The 12,887-nt window shown below is 43.3% G+C and overlaps 1 protein-coding gene across 3 annotated transcripts in view; it reads right to left on the bottom strand.

Annotated features, from left to right (window-relative positions):
• The window catches only part of LOC137520871 (FRAS1-related extracellular matrix protein 1-like), a 288,103-nt gene that overhangs the window by 16,463 nt on the left and 258,753 nt on the right, over positions 1-12,887 (bottom strand). For all 3 annotated transcript variants that reach the window (XM_068239387.1, XM_068239388.1, XM_068239386.1), the window contains one exon: positions 5,144-5,385. In XM_068239387.1, the coding sequence (XP_068095488.1) occupies positions 5,144-5,385 (242 nt within the window). The remainder of the gene's footprint in view (positions 1-5,143; positions 5,386-12,887) is intronic.

Below are 12,887 nucleotides of genomic sequence, written 5' to 3'. Positions count from 1 at the left end.
GGGTCTTTATTGCACATATACAGTAGTTGCTAAAGAAATTCACTTCTCTGTGTTCTGTGTTTGTTTAGGGGATCAACCCGTCTAATAAGTTATGAGTTGTGAATAGACTGTAGGAGAGCTCTGCCTGAGCAGCTCTCCATATAGTAAGCACTGAGGCTTAACCCTTTCTGTGCTTTCTGTATAATTGAAACCAAGTAAAACTTTAGGAATTTTAAAAAATGTCCATACATTGTAATAAAGATTTTGTCTTCCATAAAGATTATTATTCTGTGGTTAATCTTTTAGGGCTCTTTCACACTTGGATGTTGCGTTAGATGCGACGTTAAGGTCGCATAACATGCCCCTAATGCAACGCATGTGAGTTTGGGAAGTTTTTTGAAGTTGGACATTATATAGAGCCGCGTTATGCGTCTCTTGATGCGTCCGTGATGCGTACTTTTTGACGCATACTATCGGACGAAAACGGTGCATGCGGCAAATTAAAAAAAAAAAAACAGTACTGAGCATGTGCAAACATCCGAACGCAGCAACATACGAGTATAACACAGAGCACACTGCACTTTCATTTACTGTGCTGCGTTATACTCCAACACAACGTGGACACTGTAAACAGCCCAGTGATTTTTCATTGCTGTGAGTTGGACTGTGTAACAGGCTGCTCTAACGTGCGCATGTAACGTCCCACTGTGAAAGCAGCCTTAGAGCAGAGATGAAGTTTAACGTTTTGTTTCATTTTAAAGGACTTACGAGGCCAACTATGTAAAAAAAGTTAATTACTTGCCTCTCCGTTTCAGGCACGGAGGACGCCGTACGCGCCCTCCGTGCCGCTCCGCCGGGTCCCCCCGCTCATTATCCCCCCGGGCCGGCTCCCGACCCCACGGCCCGGGTCGGGCTCTCCTTCCCCTCCAAAGATGGCTGCTTCCTCTGGCCGCGGATCCACGTGGATCGGAGGGGTTGGCCCTAGAGCTGCGCAGCCGCATTCGCGGCCAGGCGGACTGCGCAGCCACGGCCAGAGGAAGCGGCCATCTTTGGAGGGAAAGGAAAGCCCGGGCCGTGGGGTCGGGAGCCGGCCCGGAGGGATAATGAGCGGGGGGACCCGGCGGAGCGGCACGGAGGGCGCGGACGGCGTCCTCCGTGCCTGAAACGGAGAGGCAAATAATTAACTTTTTTTTACACAGTTGGCCTCGTAAGTCCTTTAAGAGTCCAGGAGCCCTATGCAATTACCAAACTCGCCAGAGATAAGTGCTGGTGAGTTCTTAAATTAGGCGTCAGTAACGTCGCCTAATGCAATTGCATTTAACACCCCCGGGGCGGTAAAGAACTCGCTTGGGCGATATAATCGCCCAGTGAGTTCCTTGCCCCCTATGCAATTGCATTTTTCACCCCCGGGAAGCGAAGCTTCCCGCCAAACATAGATGTAAACTTTTTACCTGCTCTGAGCAGGCGAAAAGATCTATCGTCGGTGTCTGAAAGCTGTTTTTGGCATCTCGGAGCCTCCTTTACTAAGGACACCCCAGATGCCAGAGATTTAAATAGGTAAAGGAGTCAGTTTTGACTCCTTACCTATTTAAAATGTAACAAAAAAACATACCTCCATCGTTCCCGTCTCGCTACATGTCCCACGCCGCTCCTCCGCTCATTCTTCCCCCGTCTCTGTGTCTTTGAGTATTCTCGGCAAAGCATCTTTGAGTCTCCCGCCGGGGCTCCCCATTCGTCCACTAGGTGGCCCAATTAGAATCAGGATGATTCTCATTGGTCCAATTAGAATCAGGATGATTCTCATTGGGCAACCTAGTGGATGAATGGGGAGCCCCAGAGGGAGATGCAAAGATGCTTGCCATAAGCAAAATTACTTTTTCTCCTAAGATTTCTCCTAGGTGATATTTCACATCTTATCAATAAAATGTCCTTTAAGCCACCAACAAGCAATAAAATACTCAGGGTAATGTTGACAGCACTTTCCACCTACTTTTTAGTACTTTTTCAATTATAGAGTGCTAAAAAGTTATTGTAAACTGAAGATGCAACATTTTCTCCTAGGAGAAAACATAGGAGAAAAAGTGAATTGCTTACGGCCCCAGATGTCATAGGGTTAACCTCCCGTTTCCCCAAGATTTCTGTGCAAAAAGTGATCCAATTAATTTTCAAAACTTTTTTTTCCTGTAACTTGCCAAAATGTGTCAAGCAAAGTTCTAATTTACAGTGTATGCATGTCAATACCGTTCACAGCATGTTTTGTATTGACGTGTATAACCATCAATACCGCTAGGGAGGGGTCTCCTTGCTCCTGAGCGTTTTTGGCTAATGCTACATCCCTAATTTACAAGACTTTTAAAGTAATCAGAACTGTTTGGATGCTGCCATTTTTTCCCTTTAAAACTTCTTAATTGCCAGGCTGATCTATGGCATTAGTAGTCTCTAGCATCAAGCATGCCAAAGAATAAGAAAACCTGATCTGCAGAATGAGTTAGCGATACAGAAATAAAAAGTAGCGATTCGGCACAGAAATAAAACGTAACGATTTGGCGCAAAAACCACGTGGGTAACATCAGCAAAAGAGATGCCGCAATGGCTCCTTCAATATTATTTCAGTTTAAGCTACCTTTAATGAACATTATTCAAAGGCCTTTTCTTGTTCTTCTGTTCTTACACTTGCAAAAATGTCTGCACTGCAGACAGGGACGGATTTCTGGAAAGGCCACTAAGGCCCGTGCCTTGGGTGGCAGAAGCCCTAGGGGCGGCTGGACATGGAAAAGTAGTTGTTGAATATGCAAAAGGAGGATGTAAATGGAAAGTGACACATGGAAGAGTGGAGCTGCTGCCCAAGGGCATTGCACATGAAAGAGAGTGGCTGCTATACATGGGTGGTACACATTAAATGGAAGGCTACACGTTGAATGGGGGGTGCTGCTGCTAATAGAAAGGCACCAACAAGAACCTAGTGTTGCAAAAAGTATAAATCTGGCCTTGTCTGCAGGGTATTCCTTAAGGAAGATTGCAAAGAGAGCAGTGCCAGTTTGTTATAATGACTTGAGCAGTCCAAGCGCTGGTAAAAAGGAAATAAGGCCCTTATGCCCTTAGATGTGTGAATTGTCAACACTGAACACTGAAAACCTAATGCTAGGAATACACAATGAGTTTTTTGGTCAGATTTACTGTCTGATCGATTTTCTGATCGTTTTTCGGATCGATTTTCCTATCATTTTTCTAATCGATTTCCAATTACTTCTATGAGAAAATCAATCAGAAAAGCGATCGAAGTCAGATCAGACCTGTCAGAAATTATCCATCGAGCCGTCTATCTGCCCAAAAAAATCATGGTGTATTCCCAGCCTAAGGATGGTGAAGGATTGCTAAGAACTACAGTAGTTTTTCCTCTGCTCTAAATTATTCAAGCAGTAAGATGGGAATTTGGGACATTCTGTACACCAAATAGAGTAATCTGCATGTGGCAAACCTAGGGAATTTAACACCTGGTGCTGATTATTTACAGAGCCGCCCCCCCACAACCAATTTTTTTGATGGGAGGATTGACTCTTTGGGCCGCTGAGCGTGTTGTTGCAAATGTTGGAGGATTTGGGGGAAAAGGAGTCATCAGGATGTGGACGGAGCTGACCGTTATGAAACTCTATACTCTATACAGTGCTGCAGAAGATGTCAGTGCTATATAAATACACAATAATAATATAGTAGGACATTAGACTATAACTATGGTACGAAAAGATTGTGAGCTCCTCTGAGGACAGTCAGAAAAGGGGGAGATACGAAAGAGGGGGATGCATAGGAGAAGTGGGGGATAAAGAGGTAGAGGCACAAGACAGAGAGCCTGGTGGGAGAGGATAAATGTCAGGAAGACCTCTCACCAGTACTGCTGACATCACCAGTGCTGTTTGTCAGGGACATGCTGTTAAAAGAAGCCACTAAAATCTGAAAAGAGGAAATGGTCATGGGGGAAGACAACAGTGTGGGAAGGGGAGCTTGGAAAAGAGATTATCTGAAATCAAGCTAATCTAAATTGCCTGGAGCTTGCTTCTCTGCTCACTAGAGATGTTGGCTGTCAGCTGCACCTGTATCACTGGCTTCTGCAACAGCAGACTGCCTTGCAATATTGATTACTCACTCTGATTAGGATAAATAATCAATAGTCCAGGGCACTCTGGTATTACAGCAGCCAGTGCACATGGAAACTTCTGAAGCACTAAACACATCCTGCCACCTCTGTCCCAGCTGCAGCACAGCAATCATTCCCTCTACTCACCCTGCTGCTCTGCACATTCACTCACTGCAGGCTGTGTGTTGAGGACAAGAAAACACATTGCCCATGGGACAGGAAGGAAATGCTACATCTAGTGCAGGAAGTAGTACAGTCCCATGCACTGCCTGCTGCTATTTTCCCGAATGTTACCCAAACTATGAAAAAAGGTCCCAGGTGGGACCCGGGGCTGTGAGCACCTGCAGCCTTGTGGTAGGTACGCCACTGGCATGAAGTAACATTTCCATATCTCAGATAAATTAAATTTGAGTTAACTGACAATTTCAGGAACAGTTGGCGGCAAATTTAAAGGAACACTATTGCAAAAAAATTGTAAAAGCTTAAAATACATGTAAACACATACAAATACAAATAAGAAGTATGTTTCTTCCAGAGTAAAATTGACTATACATTACTTTTCTCCTATGTTGCTGTCACTTACAGTAGTTAGTAGAAGAAATCTGACAGAACTGACAGGTTTTTGAGTAGTTCATCTCTTCATGAGGGATTCTCAGTATTTAATTTATTTTTTTACGAAAGCACTTCCTGCAAAGGATCTATACAAAGATGTAGGCCGCCCCCCACAAGTTTGCACACTATTCTGGTAGTTGAACTGAGCAACCACCGTTCACTAATCGCTTTTGAAAATAAAGAAATTCCTGAAAATCCCCATGAGAAGATGGCCTCGCCCAAAACCTGTCAGCTCATGTATTTTAAATTTGACAATTTTTGCAATAGTGGTCCTTTAAATGGAAAGGCAATAATGTGAATTATTTCATTTCAATTGCTAACAATAGCTAATACGTAAAAAAAATAAATGGCTAATTGCACTGATAAATGCTCTGTTATTTTCTCTTATGAAATGCAGAGTTCCCCTTTAAATGAACATACAAGGACGTTGCTTCCACCGGTGGGACGCTCCTTCCCCGAGCGGTCACTGATCGGGTCCGACACAGAGTGATAAATTCGGGGGATGGGCTGGACAGAGGCTCGTGTGTTTGGCAGCCGAATATGAGTGATCTTTGTAGAGATGTCGAAATGATCAGAGTTCTTTCCTTTCTGGATATTCGGCCGATCAGGACTTCCATGATATGTCCCCTGTCTTGGGTTTGTAGCTGGGATTTTGCATTCACCTGTTTAAGAAAAAGAAAAGACAAAAAATTATAAAGCCATTAGGGTGTAAAAAATGGGGAGGGGAGATATTGTTTTAATACATACAGTCATATACTATAGTTAAAGGACACCTAAAGTGAGAGGGATATGGAAGCTGACATATTTATTTCCTTTCCCTTGTCCTAGATTCCTAGATGTCAGCACTATATAAATATACAATGGCGATAATACTCGTCTTGACTATTAGAAATGTTCTCTTTTCTTGTCCATGCTAACTTTAGATAATAGTCCAGTATAACCAGGCCCAGATTTTCCTCACAGGAGCCCTCAGCCTATAAGCACAGATGATCTGGCACCCTAGACTTTGCCCTCCATGAACCTACAAACTCCCACCGAACCACACTGCAAGTATATTGGCTGGCCCAGATGTCACTTCTCCCTTACTTCCCTTGCCCATCATAGGTAGCTACAGGTGTCCCTTGGGCCCTTTCACGCCAGAGGGATTTTTCGTCCTTTTAACGCCACGGCCGAAGTTGGCATTTTGCTAGGTAAAAGAAAGTCCATAGACTTTCATTTTACCTTTCACATCTAACTCAGCGTTTTGGAGCGTTGCGTTTCAACGCTCCCAGGAGCTTTTTTAGGGCTGTTTACAGCCGAAGTTGGCTGTTGGCGTTTCAATGATAGTCAATGGAAAACGCCAACTTCAGCGTTTTCAAAGCGTTTTCAAAGCGTTTTACAGCTAACTTGTTCACTTATTTTTATATTATAAAACTCTTTCAAAACGCTTTGAAAACGTTTTGAAAACGCTATGTATTGGCGTTAAGGGCTCTTTCACACTACAGGCAGCGGTGAAAGGCTAAAACGCTGCGTTTTGGCTGCAGGCGTTTTCAAGGCGTTTTGAAGGCGTTTTAACGCCTATACATTACAATCAATTGTAATGAGAAGCGCCGTGGTAGGCCCAGAAAAAGCGCCTGGGAGCGTTGAAACGCAACGCTCCAAAACGCGGCGTTTAGTGTGAATGGTAAAATGAAAGTCTATGGACTTTCTTTTACCTAGGAAAACGCCAACTTCGGCCGTGGCGTTAAAACGCCGAAAAAGCCCTCTGGTGTGAAAGGGCCCTAAGCAAAAGGCTGACTTTCAGCCTTTTCTACCGCAGCCTCTAGTGTGAAAGAGCCCTTAGCATTAGGTAGCCAGAAATACCCTCAATATCAAGTAGCTAGAGGTGCCCACAAGTATTAATTAACTAGAGGTGCCCCTGGCCCTGACTGAATGGAGATCTCGTCAGTGGAATGCCAAGAGCTGGGTGTGTAATCTCACATTTACACTCTCATCAGGACTCTGCATAGAGAAGGAGGAACTTGGGGAGGGGAGTGAGCCACCTTTCCATCATCAGGCGCCTATAGGCATATGCCTTGTCCGGATCTCTCCTGTAGCATGTTCTGTTGGTTGCAGTGGAACTGTAACCGGGCAGTTCTGACTTATCCTCTTGCATTCGGTTGCACATTCACAATAAGTCTCATTGTAATTTGCAATCACTTTGCAGTTCAGAGCAGCTCAGGATGATGTCATGATTCCTCCTATTTCTTGCTGCAATTGAACTGCAGCCAGATAGCCCTGGATTTCCTACATGCATGTTGTTGCATAATATTGCATGTATTTGTTATGAGAGTCCGTTGTCACAGTCAGCTAGTAGCTTGTAATCAAGCTGGATCAGGATTGAGTAATTACCATTTAGCTGTGTGGGAATTTGCATGCCTGCATCCATTGGCTGATGTCGATATAAAAGTCTGCCTCCCTGTTTAGGCTGGAGTTCCTCTTTAAATTAAAAATAAAAGAAGTAAAATAGTTGGTGCCTAGTGATGATCGTAATCTGCTAATTACGATTATGCAAATTACACATACATTTTCGCAATTACGCATACACATAATTAAAAATTCGTAATTCAATTGACTTTGTATAATCATTCATAATTACGCATGGATTTACGCGTAATTTAAGCGTAATTTTGTGCTGAATTTGGTGTTGAATAGCAAAGCCCCCATACATGCTATTGCTACCAAAATTGCTACATATGTTAAGGAGAATTTTGGGTACAAGTCAAAAAAATATTTTTTCAAAAAGACCTTGTAGTTTTTGAGAAAACTGATTTTAAAAATGCAAAGAAAAATGGTTTTTAACCACTTAAACCTGAAGGGCTGTTTTTTTTTTGCATCTGAGCAACTTTCACCTCCCATTCACTTGCCAATAACTTTATCACTAATCATCACAATTTATTGATCTATATCTTGTTTTTTCCGCCACCAATTAGGCTTTCTTTGGGTGATACATTTTGCTGAGAATTAATTTATTCTAAATCCATTTTAACAGGAATATTAAGAAAGAAATGGAAAAAAAATCATTATTTCTCAGCTTTCGGCCATTATAGTTTGAAATTAATACATGCTACCATGATTAGAACCCATGTATTTTTTTTTTTATTATTGTAATTTTTTTTTTAATTAAAAATGTTATTTGGGTATTTTTTGATGTGGGAGGGAAACCGCTAATTTTAAATGTTAAAAATGTATTAATTTAATAGAAAGTGGTTGTGGGTGTAGTTTTACTATTTGGCCACAAGATGGCCACAGTCAAAAATTGATTGATTGATTGATTGATTGATTGATCTCGCTACCAGGAAGAAGAATGAAGACGGGGAACTTTTTGAGCTCAGAAAAACCGCAGCGTCTGAAGAGACGTTGTCGGCTTTTCTGCGGGGGGCTTCGATCAGTGAAAGGGATCTATAATCCCTTTCACTGATCGCTGGGCTAACGGCCGGCAGCGGGAGCACGCACGGGGGCCCCCACTTAAGTTGGGCTTAAGTGGTTAAACCTAGAAAATGACAGTTTAAAAAAACATTTTTTTTTTGTATTTTTACAAAATACATACATGGCACGTATGGGGGCTTTACTAAATTACGCGTAAATTTGTGCGTGATTATGAATGAGAACAATTAACTACGAAATTGCCTACACTATTCCCCCGAAATTCCGCATTAGGATAACGATGCGTAATTGTGTATTACGATGTGTAATGGGCGTAATTTCTGCTCATCACTACCAGTGCCCGAATTACATAAACTAAGGTGCGACAACTCAGAGGGGGAATAGAACTATTGCCACCCAGGAGTTTGCCAGCAGCTTCACCCTGCCATGGCCATTTCAAATGTACGCCAAAGAATGGAGAATATAATGGCAGACAGAGGGGATTGGAGGCCACATAATGATACAGCAGAGCATTATAGACAAGTGTATGTACTTGATTTACCATAGTTATTTTTGGACTTGGATGTCCTTTAAAGGAAACCAGAGACTAAATAAAATAAAAGTTTTATACATACCTGGGGCTTCCTCCAGCTCCATCCGCACGGATCACTCCCACGCCACTGTCCTCAGCCTTCTCTGTTGCCTGTACCGGGTCCTGTAACTTCTGCCAGTCGTGGCCAGTCAGCGCAAGGTAAGTGTGCCCTCTACGCATCTCTCCAGCGAGTGCACTTCTCTTACGCAGACTGGCTGCGACTGGCAGCAGTTACAGTACCCAGTACAGAAGACGAGAAGGCTGAGGACGGCGGCGTGGGAGCGATCCGTGCGGATGGGGTTGGAGGAAGCCCCAGGTATGACTAAAACTTTTATTTTAGTTAGTCTGTGGTACACTTTAAGGTCACCTTTTGTCTCATGCTTTTATGTTTCAAGATTCCTTATTAGCTGTAGATTGTAAGCCTGTTTGGAAAGGCCCTCCCCCTCATGTGCTCTTCTCCACCACCATATGGACTCAGTGACTCGTCTGCTATATTTAACCCCTACATCACTATTTTGTCTACCATTGTTTAACATTGTAATGTCCCTTTGTAACATTGTGTAATGTTGTAATGTCTCCCCTATCTATTGTACAGCGCTGCATAATAGGTTAGTGCTTTATAAATAACATGTATTAATAATAATTACCTATGAATACTGCCTCATAAAAACTGATTTCTGAACTCCTTCCTGCCCTGCCCTCAAAATAGCACTATGCATTATGGGAATTTATGCAGACATCTGGGTGTGATTCATTAAGGCTAGTTTCACACCAGGACGTTGCGTTTTAGGGGACGTTATGGCCGCATAACGTGCCCCTAACGCAACGCCTGGTGCTCTCTAAGGTGGACGTCAGAGTGAGCCGCGTTGTGCAGCTCACTCTGGCGTCCGTGATGCCGTGATGCGTACTCTTGTGCGCATGCGGCATCACGTGGTCCCGCCGGCCAATCGCTGCACAGAGCGGCCGCTCCAGGAAGTAAACACTGCACGTCACTGAGTGCAGTGAATATTAATTAGCCATGTGCCTGGCCGCTCTCCGCTCCTCCCCAACGTTACTGAGCATGTGCAAGCAGTCTAACGCGGCAGTACGTTGTCTGGTGGCGCAGCGTTACTATGTAACGCAACGTGGGCACTGTGAACAGCCCATTGATTTTTCATTGCTGTGCGGTAGGGTGCGTTACAGGCTGCTCTAACGTGCGCCTGTAACGTCCCACTGTGAAACCAGCCTAATCCAGAGGAAGCTGAACAGTGCCCTATAGCCTCCCCCTCACCACACCCATTCTCTCTTTCTGTGCCGTCCTTTCCATGATTTGATTTACACTATATCTATCTGTCCTCTGGGGGGCACACAACAATCCAGAGTGAGCAGCTGAATTCCATCTAGCAGTTTTACCTGAAGCACCCCTTTCCTTTCTTCTCTGACTGATTGCCAGTGGTGGAAGCTGAACAGTGCCCTATAGCGTTTGCCTCACCACACCCGTTCCCTCATTCCATGTCTTCCTTTACATAATTTGATTACATTATTAGTATATTTTCTCTGGGTGGCACACAGCAATCCAGGGTGAGTAAGCTGGTTTCCATCTAGCAGTTTCTCCTGAGCCAACTCTCCTGAATGATTGCCAATATAAGCTAAAATGATTAGGCAGAGCAAAGAGGAAGAGAGAAAAGGCACCTCAACCCATCTATTGATGGGAGCATTTGGCGCAAGCGCAGTTAATGTCTTGTTGAACTGAGCATGCACAGAACACTCCTAACCAGGGCCGGTGTTTCCACTGAGGCAAAGGGGGAATTGCCCCAGAGCCCCACAGTGTGTGTCCCCTGCAGCTATGGTGACCTCATACATGCCTGCAGAGAAGGATAAGAGAGGTGCCTTGTGGAGAAGTCTGGAGTGTAGAGCATGGGGCCCTCAACAATGCTTTTGGGGACATATGATGGACACCTAATGATTTTGTGTGGCTGGGAGTGCAGTGGGATAGCTTCTGGGAGTCGGCTTGGAGGCTGCGATGGGGGCATTGCTTTGGGTTACTAGAACCAGCCTTGCTCTCAACCATGGCAGCACGAATGAGGGTGCGCCGCAACAGAGGGGTCTGGGAAGATGTCGAAAAAGCAGATGGACTACAGTGGGCTGGAGAGAGCCCCAGGTAAGTATAAATCCTTTTGTTTGCAAGGACTCAGGGACACTTTAGGACAACAATGACATCTCTTGCTTTATGTGCTAGCAATAAGTGAATAAGTCTAAAATGTTTAGTAGCTTTATCTTGGGGTGGAAGTTGGGGATAGAAAACCATGCTATAATTATCATGGCTGCTCACTAGCGATGGCCGACAAAGTGCAAATAAGTCTGGCATGCATGGAAATTGTATGTAGCATAGAAATGGGCAATGAAATGTACTTTCTGTAGATATTAATTGGACCAATAGCATTGTGCATAGAATTGACATGAAATTACTTGTATCTTATAGCACTGTGATTTGCTAATTCTCCCCTAGGTGGGGTTAATTAGAAACTGGTTGTTTCTAGTAAATTAAGTAGTGTTCAATAATTTCATAGAGGACTGTGTAGTTTGCATGCTTCTCTGATGCCTCCTCCTGAAGTCAGTGCCCTAGTCACTTGCCTAGTTTGCCTATCCTAAAAAATAGCCCTCCTGACATGTAGGAGGAAGTGGAAAGGACAAGGAAACCTAAATGACTAGAAGGCTTACCACAAGTGATTTTACTGATATTCATAATACTGATATTCATAGATAAATCTATAAATGTTATGAAAGTATATCAGAATTGACAGTATTTCAAATGGTCAAGGGGAGCAGTATATTTTTGTATTTTCATAGCTGAATTCTTATTCCGCAATCCCACAGAAAAAAGGACTAGCTGTCATTGTGTTGCCCTTTTTAATAACATAACAGAAAATATAGAGGAAAAGAAAAGTAGGTATGTACTTCCAGAACAATGTTCTGAATGTCACAAGGAATGCTTATAGTGTCTCCTCCTTTCTCATCCCAAGTCTGGGGACTTGTCTATGTTGGTTATATAATCTGCCTCCAGTCCAAATACTTAACTACTGTTGCACTTTTTAGTGAAAGAGCCTGCCAACGCCACCTACTGCTTACATTAGGTAAATATACATTATTCCTAACCTACATAAAAGTAATTAAATAAATTAAACTAATGTCTTTACAAAAATATGAATGAAAATGGCAAAACACAAGTATCACTAGACATTCTTTTTATTATTTTTGTCCTCGGTATATTGCACCTAACCAAGGCTGTACATACAGTGAGTGTCCAGCAGGTGTCACTGTTGTACCAGCATTCTTTCGGCTCAGAAAGCGTACTCTGCAGCATGAAACGCGAGCGTCAGCTCTTTCCCAGCAGAACGTGTCTCTTTACACTTCCATTATGGCTTGAATTATATCTTGTTGAGCGTATCGAAAGCACTGAGGGATTGTAATCCTTTAAAACCCAAACACAGTAGGTGGCAAAATGCAACCCATGCAGAACGTCACTAGGAAAATATGACAGAGCTGCGATGAATTAGGACGTATCGCAGCGCTCTAAACTTCAGCAGCGGGGATATTTTCTTGGGGTGGCGGGGAAGGAGAGAGAAAGGGAGAAACAGAGCCGGGGCCAATGAGCTGCCCCCGGGGGCCACTTTCTGATTGTGCCGCCCACTGTGTCCACAGAACTTTGTGCATGCATAGTTGTGTACTACAGCTCAGCATATGTAGGTGTAATCTATGTGAAAATGATGATGATGAAAAGCTTATTACTCTACACTGCTCTCACTCATTCAGACACAAAGAATAATTTAACACATCAAATCCTTGTTCCCCTCCACTCCAGCCTAAATTGCCTGTTTTCCCATACAAGACTTTTCTCCAAATATGTTATAGCTCTTGATATATTGACAGTGATTTAAGAATAAAGAGAAACCGTAACGACATATAGTAGAATGCAGTCAATTATTCAGGATACTTCTACATTAAATATCCTGGTTTTTGCATCAGAAACTCTTTCCTACAGCTATATATTGCAGTATATAGGTATGTAGCCCCACCAATGAGGAATAGCCTAGGCTGTTTATTATTATTATTATGTGGAATTCAAAGCCCCCGCCGAGCATTCTGGGAGACCAGAGATCATTTTGACTGGATTTAAAACTTTATTTGATCAGTAAACGAACATTCCGG

This window comes from Hyperolius riggenbachi, chromosome 6, assembly GCF_040937935.1.
Source record: "Hyperolius riggenbachi isolate aHypRig1 chromosome 6, aHypRig1.pri, whole genome shotgun sequence".
In the NCBI taxonomy this organism is placed as follows: Eukaryota; Metazoa; Chordata; class Amphibia; order Anura; family Hyperoliidae; genus Hyperolius; species Hyperolius riggenbachi.
The sequence above is the reverse complement of the archived record's forward strand: the minus strand, read 5'-3'. Positions and strand labels throughout refer to the sequence as shown.